The 25,326-nt window shown below is 44.7% G+C and overlaps 1 protein-coding gene across 3 annotated transcripts in view; it reads right to left on the minus strand.

The window, feature by feature from the left end:
• LOC127045856 (mitogen-activated protein kinase kinase kinase 3-like) overlaps positions 1-25,326 on the minus strand; it is a 122,038-nt gene that overhangs the window by 65,748 nt on the left and 30,964 nt on the right. For all 3 annotated transcript variants that reach the window (XM_050942600.1, XM_050942599.1, XM_050942598.1), the window contains exon 3: positions 210-319. In XM_050942600.1, the coding sequence (XP_050798557.1) occupies positions 210-319 (110 nt within the window). The remainder of the gene's footprint in view (positions 1-209; positions 320-25,326) is intronic.

The following is a 25,326-nucleotide window of genomic DNA, read 5'->3' on the forward strand; positions in this document are numbered from 1 at the left end:
TTGTGTCGCATCTGTACTTATCTTAGACTGCACAAATTCTGAACAGGGAGACTGGTTTTTCTTTAACTGTCCACAGAGAGCCATGTCCTCCTATGAATGAATAATCACATTTCTCAATGCAGTCACTGATGCCATGCCCAGATTTATAAGAGTTCTGGAGTTCCACAGACTGAGCCAACTGTGCCGATGGGATTCTGGAGGTAGCTCACCTGTTTGTTGGAGTGAACGCTGGCTTTGTTCCTGTTGCTGTCCAGCAGTCCCCCGCATTTGCCCAGTGCTGCCAGATCCTTCATAATAGAGTTAAGTGCTTCCTCTTCATCTGCAAAAGAAGAGGATGAGTGTAGCATGCTGAGTAACCCCCAGCACGGTCGTGTACACACACTGCTAGTTGAGGATAGAAAAGCAAGGCATTCACCGCAGAGATGCTCTTTTTCAAGCTGAGTATTGTACAGCACAGGCTTCTCCCTTAGCTCCCCAGCATAGAGGAGGATTCTTTTTTCCCTGCTTTCATAGGGTGTTCCCACTTAACTCTGTGCAGGGGGGAAATGGCTTCAAAATATTAGCCTTTAGAGCCTGATCCAAAACTCATTGAGTTGAGTGGGAGTTTTTCTGCCAGCATCAGTGGTTAGGACTAGGCGCTTACTCCCCATCATACACACGTACATGTCCTCATTTCTTTTCAGAGATGTTTTAAGGCAGGAATCCTTAGGATCCGCAACTGGTGGCTGGCCGGGAGATAAAGTCAGTGGGCAACCAGAGTTCAATCCAGGGAGCCTGGAAGGGAAAGCCCACGGAATCCACTGGGGACAGGGGAATAAACTACTTGTCTAGAGGCAGATGGGGGGGGAGGGGGAAATTTGGTAGATCCAAGCCCTATTTTATCTGAAACCACCCTGCTCCTTTTTAAAGTGCCTATATCTATTATCATATCCTGTGAATCCAGCTACAGGTTCCTCCACTGGCAAAATTACAGCTATTAAAACCAGAGAGACTGGATGAAGGTAGGTTCTTGGAAAGCTCTTTAGAATAAGCAAGTGTCTCCAACAAACGTCTCAGCTCCTTCACCAAGAGTCAAACACTGCAACCAAGAAAGAAACTGAAACCCATCCACCTGTGAAGGTGCCAACGGTCCAGCATGCAAAACTCTAACGCTATGAGAAAATATTGAGACATTATCAGCAGTGCTGAGAAGAAAGAGGTAAGAAATGGACACACAGGAAACAGTGTGAAACCACATAGTGGCTGGTCCAAACACAACTAAGACCCTGGGAATCTTTTCATTGAACCCAATGGGCTTTGGGGCCGAAGCTCCAAAACAGCACTGGCTCCTCTCCCCAACACTGTGTGGAGCTGGATGTTATGATGAGCAGTCCTGCAACAGGAAGGGTCTGGAGGGCTTCTTCTAAACATGCAGTAGGCGATGCTTGCTCAACAAAGCAGTCAAAAAGGGGGAGGAAAAACTCTGTGATTTTCATTTGAATGTTTAGGAAAGAAATATTTATTCAGAAGATTATATTAAAAATCATTTTTAACCCCTCACTCTCTTTTTCTGTATAGTGTGGGGTGTTCGGAGAAATTACTAAAACAAGAGGAGTAAGTAAAAACTGAAAATTTTTCAAAAAAAAAATTGAGTCACAGAAAAATTGTTCTTTTCTATACTTTTAGAATGAAAAGGATTTGAATTGTTCATAATTTTTTAAACAAAAAAAAGAATGACTTGTTTTCCTGATTCATTAAAAAAAATTAACAGAAAATTTTGAAGAAAAAATACAAGGCATTTTTCACAAAAATGCTCCGATTTCTTAAAAAAACAAAACCAAAAAAGCCTCCCCCCCTCCCACCAAAAACAAGAAGTTGTATTCAACATATTTCAACCAGCCCTACTACGAACCTGCTAACGTGCACCATGGGCAATAATAATAAACACCACCACAGACAAATGGGGCTTAAATGTGGAATGGTGGAGTCCAATTTCTGCTAGTGTGATGGTGTCTGCGCTTTTGGTTGACATATCAGGGACTGAACCAGGGTCCTTCAGAGCTAAAAACATGAGCTAAAGAGCCACGGGCTCTCTAGCTGAGGGATGTAACCGACACATATCCTTCACGGATGGGACACAGAGTTGAACCCTATAATACACCCTCATCAGTGATTACCCTAGGAGAACAGAGAATGCACTACGAACCTTGCATTAGTGGAGATATGACTGTAAATGCATCTGCAGTTCCAAGAGAAGACCTGTCTCTTCCTAACCTCCAAAGAACATTTGTTCATATCACCGAACCACCCAAGCGTCAGCACTATCAACCACGTCTGCTCCAAAGAGGCCCGGAAGACGGTGCTGCAGATCAGGACTGAAGTGCATTGACAAGGCTGTTTCATTTTAGGGAAGCTTACCACAGTGCAAAATACACCAACAGGAACAGCCTAACTTAAAGAAGTTCTGAAATGACTCATACAGCAACCAGCAAGTCAAGAAGCAAAATTGTGCTGCTCCCCCGTGCAAGCTGTTTCCTTACTGCTCTTCCTCATGTGAGGAACAAGTGGATTTTGGAACAAAATCTAGAAAGCTTCTTGCAACACAGAGATGAAGAGGGAAGTGGTGCAGTGAGCCAATGAGGAGCAGATCAAGTGCACCACGGACCGGGGGGTTTACTCAGAGTGAGTACACTTAAAGTGTCTGCATGGAGTCTGGGCCTCAACCAATGAAAGACTCCCATTGAGTTCAATGGGTTTTGGCTCAGGCTGGTGTAGTTCCTCTAAGAAGGAAGTGCCTACTCCAGACATTCAGGGGTCAATCCAGCAAAGCACTTAAGTACGTGCTTAATGTTACCTTTGACTTAAATGGAACTACAATAATTTTACAGCAGCTGAGCATCTGCCCCCACAGGACTACTTATGTGGTTAAGTGCTTGGTTGGATCAGGGCCATATTTAGCACTAATTAAAATTTGAAAAGTCACCACCCAAAAAGCACCCAGTCTTTAGAAAAACTGTGCACACGCACCTGCGTGCGGCCATCTCTCGGTCTATAACCACAGCGGCAATTTATCTAAACCTTTAATCCTTGGGCAGTCCTCTTTCTGCACAGGACTGTGCACAAATGGAACTAGCAGGGATTTGAGAGAGACTTTATGATTGTTTTTCTGTAAAGAGTGATTCTTTTCTTCCCTCTCCCACCGCAAACCAATTGCAGTTTCCTAAATCAGAGTTAGCCTGGAGTTAATGCACTACACAAAAGGCTAGTTTGTTTTCAGTTAAACCAGTGTAAACCCAGAACTCCAATAAAGTTCATGGAATAACACCAGTGTAAAACCAATCGGAGAAAGGCTAGTCCAGTGCTTAAGGTGTTAGCCTAGAACAGGAATTGGCAACCTTTTCCCACCAGGGAAATCTGCTAGTGGGCCAGGACGGTTTGTTTACCTGCAGCATCTGCACATTTGGCCCATTGCAGCTCCCACTGGCCCCGGTTCGCCATTCCAGGCCAATGGGGGCTGCAGGAAGTGGCGTGGGCCGAGGGATGTGCTGGTCACTGCTTCCCGCAGCCTGATCAGGATCAGTGCTTCAGTTTTGTTCTCAAATGAGCAGCTACCACAATCCCAGTCGGTGTTTAGACTCAAACTTTAAGATGAGAAAGAACCATCATGATCATCCAGTCTGACCTCCTGCACACTGCCGGCCACAGTACCTCACTCACCCACTCCTGTAATAGACTCCTAACCTCTGGCAGAGTTACTGATTTCCTCAAATGATGGTTTAAAGACTTCAACTTTCAGAGAATCCAAAGTGGTTTGAAAAAAAATGGGGAGTTACAGTATAATCAGGCTCAGCATCATTGATAAGGCAGTGCTGAAAGTGCACCCCTCAACAACCCACCTTGAGTTGTTGAGTTGTACATGATCCTGGAGGGGGTGCCTGAAAAGAGTTTTGTCTGCATGAAGTGCCGCCTGATAGAGCTGATGGAAGAAAAGATCTGAGGACTGGAGATGCAGGTGGAAACTCTGGTTGAGTTTAGGAGGGGGTTTGAGCAGATGATGGAGCACAGACACAAGGGGGCTGAAGGTATAAGCTCAGACGTGCAGATGGAAGCAGGACCAAAGAATTCAGAGGAGAGACTGCTGGGTGAGGAGAGTGGACGGTGGAAGCACGTGACTAAGATAAACAGGCAGAGGAAAAGACGGGCCAGTGAAGGAGAAATAGAATTCAAGAACAGGTTTGCAGAGTTGGAAAATGAAGAAAGGGCACAGCAGGTGGTCGCTGAAGGAGAGAGGGCAAGGAAAAAGAGAAGAGCTGATAGTTCTGCAAGAGGAGGGGAGGAGTCAATGGAGGGAACACCAAATATAAGCCCCAGGAGGATTGCAAGGGTGAATAGGAATCGAGAGGACTTGCAGCCGGTGGGTGCAGGAGATAGACCAGAGAATCACACTGTCACCAGGAAAAGGCAGGCCTACGTGATTGGAGACTCCTTACTGAGAAGGATAGACAGGCCTGTAACTAGAGCTGATCGGGAGAACAGAAGGGTGTGCTGTCTGCCGGGTGCTAAGATACAGGATGTGAACCTAGGCTAAAAAGGATCCTAGCGGGAGCGGGGAAGAAGCCGTTGATTATCCTTCATGTGGGAACGAATGATACGGCTAGATACTCTCTGGAATGTATCAAGGGAGACTATGCCAGACTGGGGAAGATGCTTAAGAAAATCGAGGCTCAGGTGATCTTCAGTGGGATTCTGCCGGTTCTTAGAGAAGGGCAACAAAGGTGTAACAAGATTATGGCGATCAACAGATGGCTCAGGCAGTGGCGCTATAAGGAGGGCTTTGGGATGTACGGCCATTGGGAAGCATTTACGGACAGAAGACTGTTCTCTCGGGATGGACTTCACCTGAGTAAGGAGGGAAATAGACTTCTAGGATGGAGGCTCACCGACCTGATTAAGAGAGCTTTAAACTAGGAATTTGGGGGAGATGGTTGAGAGATGTCCAGGAGATCTCCACGCCGGAATTTAACCTTGAGAGGGAAGTAAACAAAGTAAGAGGGGATACAGCCGTGGACAGAAGAATTGGCATAAGGAGGGAGGGTAGTGTAGATAGCAGACTAACAGGTGATGCTGGTGGTAGAATGTCTGTGCCTAACAGGGTAAAGAATGTCAGTGAAGCCAAACAGCAAAAATTAAGATGTCTGTACACTAATGCAAGGAGCCTAGGGAACAAAATGGAGGAACTAGAGCTACTGGTGCAAGAAGTGAAACCGGATATTATAGGGATAACTGAAACGTGGTGGAATAGTAGTCATGACTGGAGTACAGGTATTGAAGGCTATGTGCTGTTTAGGAAAGACAGAAATAAAGGCAAAGGTGATGAAGTAGCATTGTACATCAATGAGGAGGTTAACTGTAAAGAAATAAGAAGTGATGGAATGGACAAGACAGAGTCTGTCTGGGCAAAAATCACACTGGGAAAGAAAGCTACTAGAGCCTCCCCTAAGATAGTGCTTGGGGTGTGCTACAGACCGCCGGGATCTGATTTGGATACGGATAGAGACCTCTTTAATGTTTTTAATGAAGTAAACACTAATGGGAAATGTGTGATAATGGGAGACTAACTTCCCAGATATAGACTGGAGGACAAGTGCTAGCAAGAATAACTGGGCTCAGATTTTTCTGGATGTGATAGCAGATGAATTTCTTTACCAAGTAGTTGAAGAACAAACAAGAGGGGATGCCATTTTAGATTTGGTTTTGGTGAGTAGTGAGGACCTCATAGAAGAAATGGTTGTAGGGGACAACCTTGGTTCAAGTGATCATGCGCTAATTCAGTTCAAACTAGATGGAAGGATAAACAAAAATAGATCTGGGACTAGGGTTTTTTATTTCAAAAGGGCTAACTTTAAAGAATTAAGGAAATTAGTTAGGGAAGTGGATTGGACTGAAGAACTTGTGGATCTAAATGTGGAGGAGGCCTGGAATTACTTTAAGTCGCAGCTGCAGAAACTATCAGAAGCCTGCATCCCAAGAAAGGGGAAAAAAAACATAGGCAGAAGTTGTAGACCAAGCTGGATGAGCAAGCATCTCAGAGAGGTGATTAAGAAAAAGTAGAAAGCCTACAAGGAGTGGAAGAAGGGTGGGATTAGAAGGAAAGCTACCTTAGTGAGGTCAGAACATGTAGAGATAAAGTGAGAAAGGCTAAAAGCCAAGTAGAGTTGGACCTTGCAAAGGGAATTAAAACCAATAGTAAAAGGTTCTATAGCCATATAAATAAGAAGTAAACAAAGAAAGAAGAAGTGGGACCGCTAAACACTGAGGATGGAAAGGTTAAGGATAACCTAGGCATGGCCCAATATCTAAATAAGTACTTTGCCTCAGTCTTTAATAAGGCTAATGAGGAGCTTAGGGGTAATGGAAGGATGACAAACGGGAATGAGGATACGGAGGTGGATATTACCACATCTGAGGTAGAAGCCAAACTTGAACAGCTTAATGGGACAAAATCGGAGGGCCCAGACAATCTTCATCCAAGAATATTAAAGGAACTGGTGCATGAAATTGCAAGCCCGTTAGCAAGAATTTTTAATGAATCAGTAAACTCAGGAGTTGTACCGTACGACTGGAGAATTGCTAACATAGTTCCTATCTTTAAGAAAGGGAGAAAGAGTGATCCGAGTAACTATAGGAGTGTTAGTTTGACATCTGTAGTATGTAAGGTCTTGAAAAAAATTTTGAAGGAGAAAGTAGTTAAGGACATTGAGGTCAATGGTAATTGGGACAAAGTACAACATGGTTTTACTAAAGGTAGATCATGCCAAACCAACCTCATCTCCTTCTTTGAGAAGGTGACAGACTATTTAGACAAAGGAAATGCAGTAGACCTAATTTACCTCTATTTCAGTAAGGCATTTGACACGGTTCCACATGCAGAATTATTAGTCAAATTGGAAAAGATGGGGATCAATATGAGAATTGAAAGGTGGATAAGGAACTGGTTAAAGGGGAGACTACAACGGGTGGTACTGAAAGGTGAACTCTCAGGCTGGAAGGAGGTTACTAGTGGAGTTCCTCAAGGATCAGTTTTGGGATCAATCTTATTTAACCTTTTTATTACTGACCTTGGCACAAAAAGCGGGAATGTGCTAATAAAGTTTGCGGATGACACAAAGCTGGGGAGTAATGCTAACACAGAGAAGGACCGGGATATCATACAGGAAGATCTGGATGACCTTGTAAACTGGAATAATAGTAATAGGATGAAATTTAATAGTGAAAAGTGCAAGGTCATGCACTTAGGGATTAATAATAAGAATTTTAGATATACATTGGGGACACATCAGTTGGAAGCAACAGAGGAGGAGAAGGACCTTGGGGTATTGGTTGATCACAGGATGACTATGAGCCGCCAATGTGATATAGCCGTTAAAAAGGCTAATGCGGTTTTAGGACGCATCAGGCGAGGTATTTCCAGCAAAGATAAGGAGGTGTTAGTACTGTTATATAACGCACTGGTGAGACCCCACCTGGAATAGTGTGTGCAGTTCTGGTCTCCCATGTTTAAGAAGGATGAATTCAAACTGGAACAGGTTCAGAGACGGGCTACTAGGATGATCCGAGGAATGGAAAACCTGTCATATGAAAGGAGACTCAAAGAGCTTGGCTTGTTTAGTCTAGCCAAAAGAAGGCTGAGGGGGGATATGCTTGTTCTTTATAAATATATCAGAGGGATTAATATTAGGAGGGAAAGGAATTATTTAAGATTAGTACCAACGTAGACACAAGAACAAATGGGTATAAACTGGACACTAGGAAGTTTAGACAAAGGTTTCTAACCATTAGAGGAGTGAAGTTCTGGAACAGCCTTCCAAGGGGAGTAGTGGGGGCAAAAGACATATCTGGCTTTAAGACTAAGCTTGATAAGTTTATGGAAGAGATGGTATGATGGGATAGCTTAATTTTGGCAATTGATCTTTGATTATCAGCAGATAAGTATGCCCAGTGGTCGGTGATGGGGTGGGATCTGAGTTACTGCAGAGAATTCTTTCCTGAGTGCTGGCTGATGAGTCTTGCCCACATGCTCAGGGTTTAGCTGATCGCCATATTTGGGGTCGGGAAGGAATTTTTCTCCAGGGTAGATTGTCAGAGGCCCTGGAGATTTTTCACCTTCCTCTGCAGTGTGGGGCATGGATCACTTGCTGGTGGATTCTCTGCAGCTTGAGGTCTTCAAACCACAATTTAAAGACTTCAATAACTCGGACATAGGTTAAGGGTTTATTATAGAAGTGGATGGGTAGGGTTCTGTGGCCTGCTTTGTGCAGGGGGTCGGACTAGATGATCACATTGGTCCCTTCTGACCCTAGAGTCTATGAGTTTTAATTTTAATTTGAAACCTCCTCCTGCCGTGCACACTGTCAGCACTGACTCCAGTGGTCTTCAGGGATGGTAGACCAAAAAAAGCTCACAAGGCAACTAACTTGAAGGAAGCTAGGGCTGACCAACCGTGCAAAATGCAAAGAGGCTGAGAAACAAATGAACATCTGTAGTGTTCACTGGAAACATGGACCCTTGCACTGGTTTCCCCTGACCCCAAATAGGTTTCCGGACACAAGCCATGGAATTTAATGTGGAATGCCAGCAAATCCGGACATGAGTTAAACTAACAAACAACAAAACAGAACTCTGCTGGCTGGAGGGTAATGGGCAATACCAAGCCAATTAGAGTAATCAACACAACATTTAGGAAGATGCTGTTGTGTGCACGGAGGACGAGATGAGGTTATAGAAGGAAGACGGTTACCCATGATGAAGAGGGAAGATGAAAACCCTGAAGTTCCCCACTTTATTGGCTAAAATCCTAGTGACAACAGCAAAGCTTGGGGGAAGTGAGGGTTTCCTTCGCACATGCTGTGATTTTGCCCAGGCTAATGGAGCCATGAAAAGCTCATAGAGCGAGACCTCTCCCAGTAATACATACAAAAACCTGGCTTCACTAAACTGATGGCCGATTTGCAAGCCAGATTGGATCACGTCAGTGGTTTCATTACACCTGGATCAGACCTCTCTCCCAAAATGAGCAGCAATATGGTCACACACTCCAAAATACTTCCTTTTACATTAAATCTAAAACCAAATCCAAAGGAGCACGGGGGCAGGTCGCTTCTTCTGCTGTTCCTGCCTGAGGTGTCACTGTGCTGCCCTGATCCATCCTGACTACAGGGGTGAGTGGTGACAGCCTCGCCGTTTCACAGTCCAGTCCTACACAGCTCCAGAAGCAATTCTGCATGAGTTTCCCCATCTCCTGACAGGTTCTGCATGGAGCCGTATCCTTCTGCAACCCTAGGACAGGGACAGCAGAAGCTCCAACAGCCCCTAGAGTCTACAGTACAACCATGCAGAGAGCTAATCATTAGTCTACCAGACTGAGACCCAAACGGCTCACAGCAACAGAACATTCCTCAAATGGAAAGTTCCTCCAGCAGCGTTGTCTAGAGTGGGAATCAGGCGACCCTGGTTCTGGTGCTGACTTTGCCAATGCCTTGCTTTGTGATGTTGGTCAAGTCACTTATGCCAGAAGCCTCTGTTTTGGGTGTCCAACTTGAATCAGCTCATTTTCAGAAGTGTCCAGCCCCCAAAAGTTCTGACTGAAATCAACATGCTAAGCAGGCGTTAAGCAATCTAACAAGTCCGGGCCTAGTTGTCTCAAATTGGGCTCCTGGAAAAGGAGACACCAAAATTCGTACACACTGGAAACATTTAGGCCTTGAACTCTCTCAAACTTGGTGTCTCCATCTATTGAAGGGGGTAAATAATATCCATCTTGGAAAGCGCTTGGAGATTCTTAAATGAAATGTCATAAACAACTGTTAAGTATTATTAGCTACATTAAGCAGGATACACGAGCATCATACAAATCTCACTATTGCTACAAGATGAGCCAGCGAAGCCATATAAAGATGACTTTCTTTTTGTTATGAGTGTGAAAAGTTCTCTTCCTCCACTCAAACCTGAAACATTTGCATTTCAGGAACCCCTTTCTAAACTCTGCAGATGAAAATAGATGTAAAGTACTTCCTTGAGAAACCTGTGTATTTCTCAGAATCATGAGTAGCTTCAGAGGTTAAAACATAAAATAGATGTCCCAGCTTAATAGCAAACACTCTAAGCATCAGGATTTCAGCTGCAACCAGCACAGATGCAGAATTTACATCACCAGTTGCAAAACTGCCATTTCACAGACCTGTTTACAAAGTTCTTGTGTAGGGTTGACACTGCCCAGACTAACCCTCAGGCCTGTGCTAATTGCAGCTCCTGGGATCCCTGAGCAGACTGAAGGGCGGGGAACTTTGTTTCATGGAAATGAGCAGCCAGCTCAGCTAGTTCGATCAAGAGTCAAACAAGGAGTGGAACCTACTGGATAATCAAAACCAAATGACACTCCCAAGAGTCTTCTGCTAAAGACGCATCATCCTTTGCTGTTCTTTACTTGGCTGAGTTAAAAACAAATTTTGGGGTGTATGCTGGTGAGCCCTCCATGTGCAGAACAACCAACGGAGGCATCGGAAAGCCCATGCATGCAGGGGACTTGCAAGATCGAGTTCTTTGCTAGTACGCTGCAGGCTTACAAACAAGCAGCGAAGACTTCGTGGCAAACATACCTCCCTGTTACATCACAGATCCAGAGCAAAACAACTGCAAGTTACACAATGCAAAGGATGTACTATGCGGTACCCAGATGCTCTCAATGCTGGCTTTCCCTTCACTGCTGGTGAATGGAATCAGTCCCCTCAATCCCCTTACAGCTCAACCCCTTTTGTACACTGCACCAGTTAATTTAGCATTGGTGAAATGTACTAGGATGAACTCCCTGAGGAGCTGAGTCCACTACTTATCCACAGAATATGTGTAACATAGGCCTCAGTGCTCACACAGGATCAGGGAAGGTGCTTATGACAGCAACAACAATACATGAAAAGAACAAAGGTATTTAGGCTCCTAGCTTCCACCGATTTCAAGGGAATTTATTAGCCTAAATACCATTTTGGATCTGTGCCTAAATATGTTTCATCTTATATCTGTTTTATCTGTTGCCTTTGTCCCCAGTTCCTCCTTCCCCCACTGCCCCACCCCTTTCATATCACATTCATCATCAACTCCTTTTAAGACAGTGATTTTCAAACTTTTGTACTGGTGACCCCTTTCAGATAGCAAGCCTGAGTGCAACCCTCCCTTATGCATTGAAAACACTTTTTAATATAATTAACACCATTATAAATGCTGGATTCAAAGTGGGATTTGGAGTGGAGGCTAACAGCTCGCGACCCTTCCCCCCATGTAATAACCTCACAATCCTGAGGGGTCCCGACCCCCAGTTTAAGAACCCCTGTTTTAAGCATTTCTGGTGAATTTGACTGTCCTCCTGCCCTGTTTCTTTTTATTACGGAATTACTAACACACATTGAAGACTTTTAAAAACACATCGCAGGGGGAGGGGGTTCCCATTTCAAATTGCCATGGTCTGATATCATTTCAGAGGAAATGGGCCTGATTTTCAAAAGTGATCAGTGCCTGCAACACTAAATGAACTCAGTGGGCCTGGTCCAAAAGCCTATTAAAGGCAATGAGAAAGGAGGAAGAGATACCGACTGACTTCAGTGGACTTTACATCAGACTTGATATGAGCTATAGATGCTCAGCATCTCTGACCATCACGCCTCATCTTTCTACATACTTTTTGCTACCAAATCTATTGTCTTTTTTCTACAAAAATTGGTGAGTAGGCGGGCGGGCAGTTTTGTATTCTTAAAGAAAGCCTCCCTATCCATATCAGCAAGATCTTAAATGAATCCTGTGAGGTGCTGGGCACCCACAGCCTCTGTTGATTACCACTGGGAGTTTAGGATACTCAGCACTCTGCAGGACCAGGTACAAAGTGAAATCTATTTAAAGCCAATACTGCAGTTTGATGCCTATCTCCCTGCATCAGGTACACACTTCAAAGGCCACTTCAGTTCTACAGTGTGCAACAGATAGAGGGATTAAGAGATCTTACCAACAAGGAATCCAGTGGCACCTTAAAGACTGACAGATTTATTTGGGCATAAGCTTTCGTGGGTTTAAAAAAAAAAAAAACACACACACAAAACACAAAAAAACCCTCACTTCTTCAGATGCATGGACACATCAACTCTATGTATCTGAAGAAGTGAGAGGTTTTTTTTTACCCACAAAAGCTTATGCCCAAATAAATCTGTTAGTCTTTAAGGTGTCACTGAGCTCGTTTTGTGGATACAGACTAAAACGGCTACCCCCTGATACTGGGAGATTTTAAGTTTCAATCCTGATGTGGTAAGTACGCTTCTGCATGAGAAAAATGACAGCAGAAATTGTGAATTTGAAGGTCACAACAGACCACCCAAAATGATCCAGCTGTGAAGAGACAAGAAAATGAAGACGAGAAAGGAATAATTTAGCAGAGTTCAGATGGGCTAGAGTCTAGACAGTTCTGTTATTGTTGGCTTCCCTAATAGGTCATTACTAAGAGGCAGCTAACGGTAGATCCCCTGATCTGCTTCCATCAACACGTAAGAGCACCAGCTGCATTTAGTGAGGACAGAGAGGCAGCAACAGTAAAATAGGATCTTGTGAAGAGTTATGTGCAATGCAGACTATGATCTCATCAGCTCTCACTAGCTTAGCACCATGGGACAGAGATCTAGGAAAAACCCAGGGTGCCGCAGAAGGGAAGAATATCAGCTGCTGAGTCATTACTGAACCAAAGACTCATACTTTTAACGCTAGAAGGGACCATCATGTTCATCTAGTCTGACCCTCTGCGCATTGCAGGCCACAGAACCTCAGCCACCCCTGTCTGTATAGGCCCATAACCTTTGGCTGAGTTACTGAAATCTTCAGACCATGATTCAAAAACTTCAAGTTACAGAGAACCCACCATTCACACTAGTTTAAATCTGCCAGTGACCCATGTCCCACACTGCAGAGGAAGGGGGTGGGGGGGAAAACGGGAAATTTCTTTCTCAATCCCAAATATAGTGATGCCTGAGGAACTCCACTAGTAACCTCCTTCCAGCCTGACAACCAACACTTCAGCATGCTGCTAAGGGGCTCTCTGCTGTCAGAGGTGCCTCCATTTGGATAAGATACAAAACCACAGCCCTGCCCATTTGCAGTCATCAAATATCCCACGGTGCTTTCTGCAAGAGTAGCACTGTCAGCCCTGTCTGAGCATCCTGCCTGTGTAAATTCCACAAGGCCTCTCACTGGCTCTACTCCACCCCAGCAGGCAGGGATATAACGCCCCAACAAAGAAGAGAGTTACATGCAGGCTGATGGTGCATGCAGATCAGTAACAGAGGAATATTAAAAACAGGAAAGAAACCCGACAAAACACATTTCAGTTATCAAAACTTGCCATTTGAAACCAGGCTGCGTAGTTAAGGTTATACGTAAAAGAAACCCAAACATATGGAAACAGGCCAATGCACAGCTCTGAGACTCAAAAGACCTTAGCTCTGCTACCAGAGTGAATTCAGCCTTCATCTTTCCCTCCTTGCTCCTGTGAGACCTACTTTGTAAGATGGAGTATTTCTGATCAAGGGGTTCAATTTGTTTTGCAGCTCGTTCATTATTTATCATTTGCCTGAGGGTTGTGCCTAGGGGCCAGGGACCCTTTGTCCTCAGCACTGCACGAATACATCATGAGAAAGATGACCCTACGCTCAAGAGCCTATCATCTAAACAGACAAAGGGTGGGAGAAATGAATTCTCTCCATTTTACAGGTGGGGAACCGAGACACAGGCCAGGCCTATGCTAGAAACCTTTGCCAGTATAGCAACGTCACAAAGGGTATGTCTACACTACTCGCCGGATTGGCGGGTAGTGATTGATCTATCAGGGATCGATGTATCGCGTCTCATCTAGACGTAATACATCGATCCCCAAATGCGCTCCCCGTCGACTCCGGAACTCCACCAGAGCGAGAGGCGGAAGCGGAGTCGACAGGGGAGTGGCGGCCGTTGATCCCGCGCCAAGAGGAGGCAAAGTAAGTCAATCTAAGTTGATCGAAGCTACATCAACTTCAGCTACGCTATTCTTCCAGCTGAAGTTGGCATATCTTAGATCGATCCCCCCACCCCCAAAATGTAGACCAGGCCTTAGGGGTGCGGCTCTTTATACCAGCAAAATCCCTAGTAAGGCTAAGAGTAGACAAGCAGGGGGCAGTGCACGGGTAACAAACACAATGGCTGCTATCTTGGCCAACACATTAGTGGGGATGAACTGGAGACTGAGAACTGGAAGCATAAGCTGCTACGGCGTGAGCCGAAGAGCCCAGACACTCTAGCTAGGGCTGTAACAGACTCCTGTCCTTTGTGGACTGGGCATGGGAGTGGGAGGTCCTGCAATACACACTCAGCAGCAGGCTATACCAGCATTCCTCTCGGGTCTGTCCCCTCTGAAAAACGTCAAGCACTCTACAAGTGTTAATGGTACCTCACAGACTTTAAGGCCAGAAGGGACCATTGTGACCGTCTAGTCAGACCTCCTGTACATGGCAGGCCACAGAACCTCTCCCACTCACTCCTGTAATTAACCCCTGACCTCTGGCTGAGTTACGTCTTCAAATCATGGTTTAAAGACTTCAGGTGGCAGAGAATCCATAATTTACACTAGTTAAAACCTGCAAGCCAGGCCCCATGCTGCAGAGGAAGGCAAAACTCCTCCAGGCGCCAACTCCGTGGGTGCTCACAGGGAAAAATTGGTGCATGCTCTGCACCCACCGGCAGCTCCCCACCCCCCCCCGCCCCAGCTCACCTCTGCTCTGCCTCCTCTCTTGAGCATGCCGCATCCCCACTTCTCCCCTCGCTCCCCAGCTGTTTCGTGGTAGCAAGCGCTGGGTAAGGGAGGAACGCAGTGTGCTCCAGGAAGAGGCGAGGCCAGGGTGGGGATTTGGGGAAGTAACCCAATGGGGCAGGGAGCAGCGGAGTTGAGGTGGGGACTTTGGGGAAGGGTTTGGAATGGGGGCGGGGCAGGGGTGGAGTTGGGATGGGGACAGGAGCGAGCACCCACCAGCACCGGGAAAAATTGGTGCCTATGCTCCAGGGTCTCTGCCAATCTAACCTGGGGGGAATTCCTTCTCGACCTCAGTTATGGTGATCAGTTAGACCCTGAGCATGTTGGCAAGACCCACTAGCCAGATACCTGGGAAAAAATGTACTGTAATAACTTAGATCCCTCCCCATCTAGTGTCCCATCGCCAGCTGTTGGAGATATTTGCTGCTAGCAGTCGCGGATCAGCTACATGCCATTGTAGGCAGTCTCACATCATACCACCCCCTCCATAAACTTACCGAGCTTGAATCCAGTTAGATGTTTTGCCACCACTGCTCCCCTTGGAAGGCCATTCCAGAACATCACTCATCTCATGGTTACAATGGTTAATTTCAAGCCTAAACTTGTTGGTCATTTGATCTTGTGTCAACCTAGGAGCTTAACTTAAATAACTCCTCTCCCTCTCTATTTATCCCTTTGTTATATATAAAGAGAGTAACCATGTCTCCCCTCAGTCTTTTTTTGGGTAGGTGAAACAAGCCACGTTCCTTAAGTCTCCTCTTGTAAGGTAGGTTCTCCAGTCCTCAGATCATCCTACTAGCCTTTCTCTGTACCTGTTCCAGTCTGAATCCATCTTTTTAAAACATAAGACACCAGAATTGCACAGGATTCCAGATAAGATCTCACCAATGCCTTGTGTAGAGATACTAACATTTCCCTCTCTGCTGAAAATACCTCACCTGATACAATCCTAGGATTGTATCAGCCTTTTTCATGGACACATCACTTTGGTGGCTCGTAGTCATAATGTGATCAACCAGAACCCAGGTCTTTCTCCTCCTCTGTCACTTCCAACTGATACTTCCCCATCTTATAGCAAAAATTCTTGTTGTTAGCTCCTAAGTGCATAACCTTGCACTTTGAACTATTAAATTTCATTCTATTTCTATTACTCCAATTTTCAAGATTGTCCAGATCTTCTTGTATGATATTCTGATCCTCTTCCATACTGGCAATACCTCCCAACTTTATGTCATCTGCAAATTTTATTAGCACACTCCTGCTTTTTGAGCCAATATCATTAATGAAAATGTTAAATAAAATTGGTCTCAAGATCAATCCCTGAGGAACTCCACTGCTAGGTCTCTATCCATATCCTCAGGGTCTGTAGCACACTCCAAGCACTATTCCAGTACTGCCTCTGTTAGCTTTCTTTCCTAAAGTGATTCTGGGCCCAAACAGATTCCGTTTTATCCATTCCATCACTTCTGATTTCTTTGCAGTCTACCTCATCAATATACAATACTATTCAATCACCTTTACTTCCATCTTTCCTGAACAGCACATACCCTTCAATACCCATACTCCAGTCAGGATTCCACCATGTTTCTGTTACCCCTATAATGTCTGATTTCACTTCCTGTACCAGTAGTTCTAGTTCAGGGGTAGGCAACCTATGGCACAGGTGCCGAAGGTGGCACGCGAGCTGGTTTTCAGTAACATTCACACTGCCTGGGTCCTGGCCACTGGTCTGGGGAGCTCTGCATTTTAATTTAATTTTAAATGACGCCTCTTAAACATTAAAAAAAAAAACCTTATTTACTTTACATACAACAATAATTTAGTTATATATTATGGACTTATAGAAAGAGACCACCTAAAAACATTAAAATTTATTACCGGCACGCGAAACCTTAAATTAGAGTGAATAAATGAAGAATCGGCACAGCACTTTTGAAAGGCTGCTGACCCCTGTTCTAGTTCCTCCATTTTGTTACCCAGGCTGTCGCATTGATGTACAGACATCTTAGCTGTTTCTGCTTGGTTTCAACCAGATTCCTTGCCCAATAGGAACAGTCATTCTACTGCCAGTGTTGCCTACCCGACTATTAGCATCATTAGCATTGGCAACTTGAAGTTCATTCTCCTACCCTCTGTTGTTCCTTTCTCCACTGCGGTATCCTTCCTTACTTGATTTTCCTCCCACTCAACATCAGAATCAGGCATGGAGATTACATGAGCAACCCCCACCAGTCTCCACCAAATTCCTAGTTTAGAACTCTTAATCAGTTGTGCCAACCTCCATCCCGAATTGGAGTCCATCCCATGAGAACAGTCTGTCTGTGAATGCCTTCCCGTGGTCAAACATCCCAGAGCCCTCCTATAGAACCATTACCTGCGCCATTTGTTGATCATCATAATCTCGTCTTGCTTTCGCTCTCCTCCTCTAGGGACAGGTAAAATTCTCCTGGAGATCACCTGAGCCTCCATTTCTTTAAGCATCTTTTCCAGCCTACCATAGTCTCCCTTGATGCATTCTAGCAACAATCTAACAGTATCATTTGTTCCCACGTGAACAATCAATGGATTGTTTCCCACTCCTACTAGAATTCTCTTCAGCCTCAGGTCCACATCCCAGATCTTAGCTCCCAGCAGAGAGCATACCCTTCGGTTCTCTGGATCAGCTCTGGTGACAGGCCTGACCATTCTTACAGCTGCCTCTTCCTGGTGTTGGTGCAATTCCCCAGCCTTCCTTCTATTCTTTCTAGCAGCAAGTCCTCTTGTCTGCAGCAATAGACTATGTTATAAATGTCCATCTAGTATTCAATAGAGAATCCTCCATTTAAACATAAGCCAGCACTGCACAATTAATCTCATTTACCCAGTCACACTGGAGGAGCAGTATTAAATTTCAGCTTAAAAAACCCAGTCATGCAGACTGCTGCATACTGTGCTGAAACTATGGTTACCGTCAAAGCACATTTCTTTAGTGTCATTGCTTATGATTCATGAGTCACATTCTGCTGTCATTCACCTTCATGAAATCCCATAAAAGGGGTCAATGGGATTACAGTGATGTAACAGTGGCAAGAATGTAGCTTGGAATGTCACATGGACCACTGGTATGCGATCAGGTAATGAGAGACCCCATTGTGATGCTGGGTTTCTGAAGCCTCTTTGAATGTTTGTTCATTGATGGTCTAAGCAACTTGAGATTGCTGTACAGGAAAACACTAAGGTACTATAGGCTCTTGAATGCATATTCACCATAATCTAGGAATCTGACCAATCCGGAGGACATTTAAGGCCACATCTCTAGAGAAGCGTTGAAGGTTAACAGTCGTTTCTTCAGACAGAAAACTTCTTTCAGCTCACTTAAGTGGATTTTTATCTCAAAGTAAATAACTGTAGCGTAGCACAGAAGAAATTGTGACCACCACATCTGACTGTATGAAGGGCAAGGCAACAATCCTGTAAAACACTTATGCCCATGAATAGTGTCATTGACTTCAAGGGAATTAAAGCATAAAGTTATGCCAACATTAAGCATTTGCTTGATGAGGATCTTAATATGGTAAAGCCCTGATTTTATGAATACCAATCTGACAAGCAACCAATTACACGTACCATTTTTCCACTACAGGAAAAACAAAATAAAAAAATTAAAACAAAAAACACATGATGAAAGGGATTTCAATGAAGAACAAGTTGACACTCCATTCACATTCTGATGCTTTCAATGCATTGGAAATCCCTTTGCAGTGGTTCGAAGGACAAAGAGAAAGTGGTGCAGCACCATACTGCAACTTAAGCGCTGGACTTACTCTATGTGAGAAATGGTCAATTTTATGAACTTCAGTCCCCAATTAGTTTGTAGAACAGTGTTGAAAACAGTGTGGGAGAATAATTTGCAAGCTCCCATCTTGACAGTGTGATTAGAATTTGAATTTCCCCAGGGGAAAACATAAGACTAGTTACAACTCCAATGGAGGCAATGAAATTACAGTACTCCTAATTTACCTCAGTGTAAGAGAGGGGAGGCTTACACCATAATGCACAAGGTGGCAGCTGTCTTAGAAATGCCTGAGGTAGAGACTTTCAAAGCTGTGTGCTGTAACGGAAGTTTTATTACATGTTTTTAAAAATAATTGTTATTGGTGCGTTCCACCCCCCAACCACACACAGTGCCTGCCCTTACATAGTGTATAACAACTAGCCTTCTCTTGACCAGGGCATAAACAACAAATCAGATGATCTCCCCCATGGGGTTTATCCAATGGCTTTTAAAATAAAGGCTCCAGAAGCAGAGCAGCCTTCCTCCCCTCTTCCAGACCCCCACTGTTTTTCTCCTCTTTTAATACCCAGAACCTAGGCCCATTAGGTTTGGTTATGCCCCACACCCTTTACTTCTTCCTGTAAGCTTCCCACACCCTTGAAGAGCTAAAAGAGGGTTGAGATGGATCTGTCCAGGTGGATACAAGGCTTGGTTGCCCAGAATTGCAGCCCCGCCCCCCCATTCCCCAAATGCCTGTTCCACCCATGTAATCTCAAAACCTTGGAAAGTCAACAATGAAACTTCTTCAATCCCACTCCACGGCACACGTCATTCTCTCAATGCACGCCCCTCTTGCAGCAAACGTAACCTTAACTCTGACCCCTAACGACACTGGAGCAAGGCGCCTTCATGCCGCTCCCTGGTTCAGGGTTGAAGTAGGCAGCTTTTATGTCACTCTCCAAAGCAGCTCTCAGCCTAAGGCTGAGGCCAAGAGGAAGAATGGCCAGAGTATCAATCCCTACAGAGTTGCATGGCCTAAATAAATTAGCAGCATCTGGGGTGGTTCTCTAACTTACATGATCCCTGGAGCAGCCAGGAGGAGGGAGGCATAAAGCCAGCTTTGCTCCCCACCTTTTCTGGGCTGAGTCTTTTGTGCTCTGCCACCCAAGCAGCGCAGCATAGAATGTGGCCCTCTGTCCTTAAAAGACCCATTTCCTGAACACAGAAGCCCGACTCTACCTTGCACACACACTGACTGCACCATGCATCTTACAAAACTAGTCACAAACCTCCTCCCCCCACCCCATTTCTATTTCTTCACCCTCAGATTAAGACAACCCTTACATGGCAGGCATAGGGCCATGGGAAAAAGAGCAAAGGTGCCTCCTCCTGCACAGCAAAAGACCCTTTTTCTAAGGTTGTACGACTAGATATTCATCCCTGGCATTGGCACTGTCGGAACTGCCCCCATTTTTGAAGATGTAGTTTTGCCCCCATAAATTAAACCTCCTTACCCCTCACCCCAATCACTGAATTGCCAGGAAAGAGCCAGGAATACAAGAGGCGGCACAAATCTGTGGGAGCTATTTACATGGCTATTTACATGACGCTCACATACATGGACGCTTGGTTTGAAAAGGTTCAGGGGGGAAATCTCTGCTGTATTGACCTCAGCAGGGAGATGACATCAATGGAAGTGCAGCAGACACTTCTGCTCAAACAAGCCAGGACGTGAACACCAGGGCACATAAACCTGGACCCAGGCACGGGAAGTAAAAACTCTTTAATAATCCACTGGGGCCCAAAGGACCCATTCAGCCCCCTGTTACTGCAGGTCTAGGTGACTGACGCTCCACTCATCAAGCCTAATTCCTCCAGCAGCAGAGGCTTAGCTGGCTACAGCTTTGCTATGGATATTATTAGGTCACATTCATTAGGCTCTCTGATCCAATACAGCGTTGCGAAATAATCCACACATCATATTGCACAGCTACATCTACTTGCTAAAGACGCCTTTCTGCTCAATATTTCAAAACAAACAATTACATACATAAGGTTCAATTCTGCCTTCAGCTGCTGAGGTATTATTCCCATTAGAAGGTCAACTGCTCTAATTTACATGGATGCTACTTCAATTATTGTTCTCTAGTTTATTATTCATAGTAGTATTAATTAGTAACTATTAATTATGGGGGATGGCCTAGTGGCACTAGACTGGGACTCAGGAGATTGGGTTCTATTCCCAGCTCTGCCACTGGCCTGCTGGGATACCTTGGGCAAATCACGTCACCACCCTGTGCCTCCGTTTCCCCATCTGTAAAATGGGGATTAGTGATACTTGACTTCGTTTGTAAAGCACTTTGAAATGTACAGATAAAAAGAAGAATTTTTATTTAGAGAGATGAAGCTATTCACCACTTCAATACCCCCACCCTCACCTCAAAAATCTGTATAATGACCTAGAGACAGTCAGATTAATGAATCTCTGTATGAAAAAGCAGTAGTTATACCACAGGGCTACCCAACTTCAAATTCCTCTGCAGAGAGTGAAAGTTACAAAGAACTGAATTAACGGTAACCCAGCCTTCACGGCTTCAACTCAGTTAAACATTAACAGCACAGAGTGAAAGCCTGCCCATGTTAATGCTACGCGGAGGCACACAAAGCTAGCATACAGAGAGGACCATACCATGAGGATTGGAGGCATATCTAGAAACTTGGGCTGTCAAGCCATTAAGGTTTTTAATCGTGATTAATCGTGCGATTAATCGCCCTGTTAAACAACAGAGTACCATTTATTTAAATATTTTGGATGTTTTCTACATTTTCAAATATATTGATTTCAATTATGACACAGAATACAAAATGTACAGTGCTTACTTTATATTTATTTTTTATTACAAATATTTGTACTGTAAAAAAAACAGTATTTTTCAGTTCCCCCATTACAAGTATTGTAGTGCAATCTCTATCATGGAAGTTAAACTTGCAAATGTAGAATTATGTACAAAAAACCCTGCATTTAAATTAAAAAAAAAAAAAGTAAAACTTTAGCCTACAAGTCCACTCAGTCCTACTTCTTGTTCAGCCAATCACTCAAACAAGTTTGTTTACATTTGCAGGAGATAATGTTGCCTGCTTCCTGTTTACAATGTCACCTGAAAGTGAGAACAGGTGTAACATATTTACGTGCCAGATGCGCTAAAGATTCACATGTCCCTTCATGCTTCAACTACCATTTCAGAGGACATGCGTCCATGCTGATGACAGGTTCTGCTCAATAACGATACAAAACAGTACAGGCCAGTGCGTGTTCATTTTCATCAACTGAGTCAGATGCCACCAAGAGAAGGCTGATTTTCTTTTTCGGTGGTTCGGGTTCTGTAGTTTCTGCATCAGAGTGTTGCTCTTTTAAGACTTCTGAAAGCATGCTGCACACCTTATCCCTCTCATATTTTGGAAGGCACTTCAGATTCTTAAACCTTGGATCGAGTGATGTACCTATCCTTACAAATTTCACACTGGTACCTTCTTTGTGTTTTGTGAAATCTACAGTGCAAGTGTTCTTAAAATGAACAACATGGGCTGGGTCATCATCCTAGACTGCTATAACATAAAATATATGGCAGAATGCAGGTAAAACTGAGAGGAGGCATACAAATCTCCCCCTGCATATCTGGCACATAAATACCAGTGCTGGCTACAAAAAGTGCCATGCAAACGTCTGTTCTCACTTTCAGGTGACACTGTAAATAAGAAGTGGGCAGCATTATCTCCCGCAAATGTAAACAAACTTCTTTGTCTTAGCAATTTGCTGAACAAGAAGTAGGACTGAGTGGACTTGTAGGCTCTAAAGTTTTACACTGTTTTGTTTTTGAGTGCAGTTATGTAACAAAAAAAATCTATATTAGTACGTTGCACTTTCACAATAAAGATATTGCAGTACAGTATTTGTACAAGGTGAATTGAAAAAAAGATTTCATTTGTAATAAAAAATAATATAAAGTGAGCACTATACACTTTGTATTCTGTGTTGTAATTGAAGTCAATATATTTGAAAATGTAGAAAATCAAAAATATTTAATACATTTCTATTGAGATTCTATTGTTTAATACAGCAATTAGAACTGCAATTAATAGCAATTAATTTTTTGAGTTAATGGCGTGAGTTAACTGTGATTAATCGACAGCCCTATTAGAAACACAGAAAGAGACTTCAAATGGCACTCAGGACTACTCTATAAAAGCTAAGGGATCCTATAGGATTTACACCCTTACTTAAGTAACCTGCCGGATCAGGGCCTAATGGACAAGTTTGCAACAGTCTATCTTTTGCAGGTTCAATTTAGGCCCTTCAGGCTTCTGTGGGAGCTCTGAGTGCAGGATGAAGGCAGGATTGGGTCCTTAAGGAAGGAATGTGACAGTGGAGCAAACCTGAAAGAAGAAAAATGTTTACACAGAAATATAGCTGGCTGGTTATTTTCCAGTGCTCACTCTGATACCATTGAAGGTTTCTGTACTCTCATAAAAGGTTCTTTCTCCCTCCCAGCCCTGCTTCTCCGAATGCTCAATGTTACAGTGAAGCCACAGTCCTGGGTCTGTGAGTTCATAATCTGTTGCCAAGGCAATGGCTGTGATGTCCCAAATACAGCATTACTCAGCTGATCCTGCATTGCTTGGGTACCCCGGACTCACGGTTGAAGCTAGTGGGAGTCTGGAGTGCACGAGACATGCAGGATCTGGGAGGGAGGAAGAGCTTGTCTTAACACAAATAAATATTGTTATTTGCAAACGGGGCAAGAAAAGTTACAGGAGAAGTAGAACAAATCCTACAAATCCTCTGCACTTTTATAGTTCCTGCCACAGAAAGATCAACAAGCCCTTTACAAAAGACAGGTAACCACAGCCTCAATTTTAAAAATGGGGAAAATGAAGCACAGAAACACGGAAGGGAAGGGGTAGATTCATGCCTGCACTGTTGTGGGCTCCGATGCAGGGACAAGGGGAGGTATTTTGTGGCCACTTTATTCATTGCCGCAGGGGCTGGTGCAGCCCCCAGCACGGACTGGAGTAACCCTCAGATTCCACCCTGCTTCTACAGCTCCTAAGGAGCTTTGCAAGGGGATGAAATCCATCAGTTGCTGCTCCCCAGTCCCATCCCTACCTGCTCATCATCTACCAGCCCACCAAGGAACACCCCCCCGCACCCAAAAGTGGCATGGAGCTGGCAAAGCCAACTCAGTGCCAATTCAGAGGGTCTCCTGCACCAAGGGTCTTCCCTGTCAGTAGCAGAGGGAGGAATTTCTACTGCCTGCACACATTTTGTACCACCTTCATGTAAGTGGCAAGGTGATATTAAGATAACATGACGAATAACTGTTACGCTCCCTTTTTCTGCACCTGAGCTCACCTCTCTGCTGAAGCACAAGGCCAGAGTTCAGCCTTTGCAAGAAGGCAGAATTACACAGAATTCAGTCTCCGAGCTATGATATGCAAAACTCTGACTGGAGGGGTTGCCAGGTCCCAGTCAGCTTCAAAGAGATACAGTTTCTTGGTAAACAAAAACAAACATTTAGTACTTACATACACACAAACCCCACTGTAAATAGTATTTGGAAACGTATGAATAACGTAACCAAAAGCTATTAGGCAGTAAGATGGTCATGTTCTTTCTATGGACTCCCCCACTTTGATGCTGTTACGCACATTTCAGTGCATGGTTTCTACCAAGGACACAAACTTCTATACTTTAGGATGCACAGACAGACCCACTCCTCTCTGACCTTCTCACACAGGTGAGGTCTCAGTCCTACCACGTGCCTTCAAAAAGGTGCGTGTGTGTCACCTGGATTCTCCTGAAACCAAGGAGAATGGCAGCCTTTCAGTAACCCCTAAACTCCTCAGAAACTGCACAGTGCAAAGAACCTCACGGCCAGCAGCAGTTACAGTCCCTGAGCCAACAGCCAACTCTCTCCATGGTTTCCAGTGGTTATTAGGAAACAGTTGCCTATATACAAATATTGAGAAACAGCCCTCACCGCAGGCTCCTTTTGGTTTTATGCTGAGCAGGGCCAGCCTTAGGGAAAATGGCTCCCTAGGCAAACTTGTATTATGGTGCCTCTGGCCCTCATGGGCATGGCACCCCCCACTGTCCCTAGCTTCCACAGGCTTCCCCCTCCCCCGAAGCCCGGCTGCCTCCCCTCAATGATTAATTTGCATTGAAAGAGGTGCCAGCATTCAGCCCCAGCAAGTCCCTACACAAATTAAGCACTGGCTGGGCAGCTGGACAGTGACGGCTGCTGGCTGGATGCCTAGCTCTGAAGGCAGTGCCACCATCAGCAGCAGCAGAGAAGTAAGGCTGGCATGGTATATGGTGAATTGCCGCCCTTACTTTGCGCTGCACTATGCCCGCTTCAACCCTAACCCCTGTACCCCATTCTGCGTCCAGGAAAACTGACCTAGATGCATGGAGCAGCTGGTACTGCTGCTCATTCTCCTCCTCCAACACAGCTCCTCCGTGCCCCCCTAGAAGGCTATGATGGCTTCCCCCCACGGCTACGTAAGGTGAAGGCAGGAGAGCAGCAGCTCCAGAGTCTCGCCACACAACCCCAGTGGGAAAAGTGACCTGGATGCATAGAGCACTTGCTCCTCGCTCCCCCCCCACCCACAACCCCCTGGGGGATGCAGAAGAATGGGGGGGAGCAGTATCTATGTGTCGCCGCTC

Source organism: Gopherus flavomarginatus, chromosome 2, assembly GCF_025201925.1.
Source record: "Gopherus flavomarginatus isolate rGopFla2 chromosome 2, rGopFla2.mat.asm, whole genome shotgun sequence".
NCBI lineage: Eukaryota > Metazoa > Chordata > Testudines > Testudinidae > Gopherus > Gopherus flavomarginatus.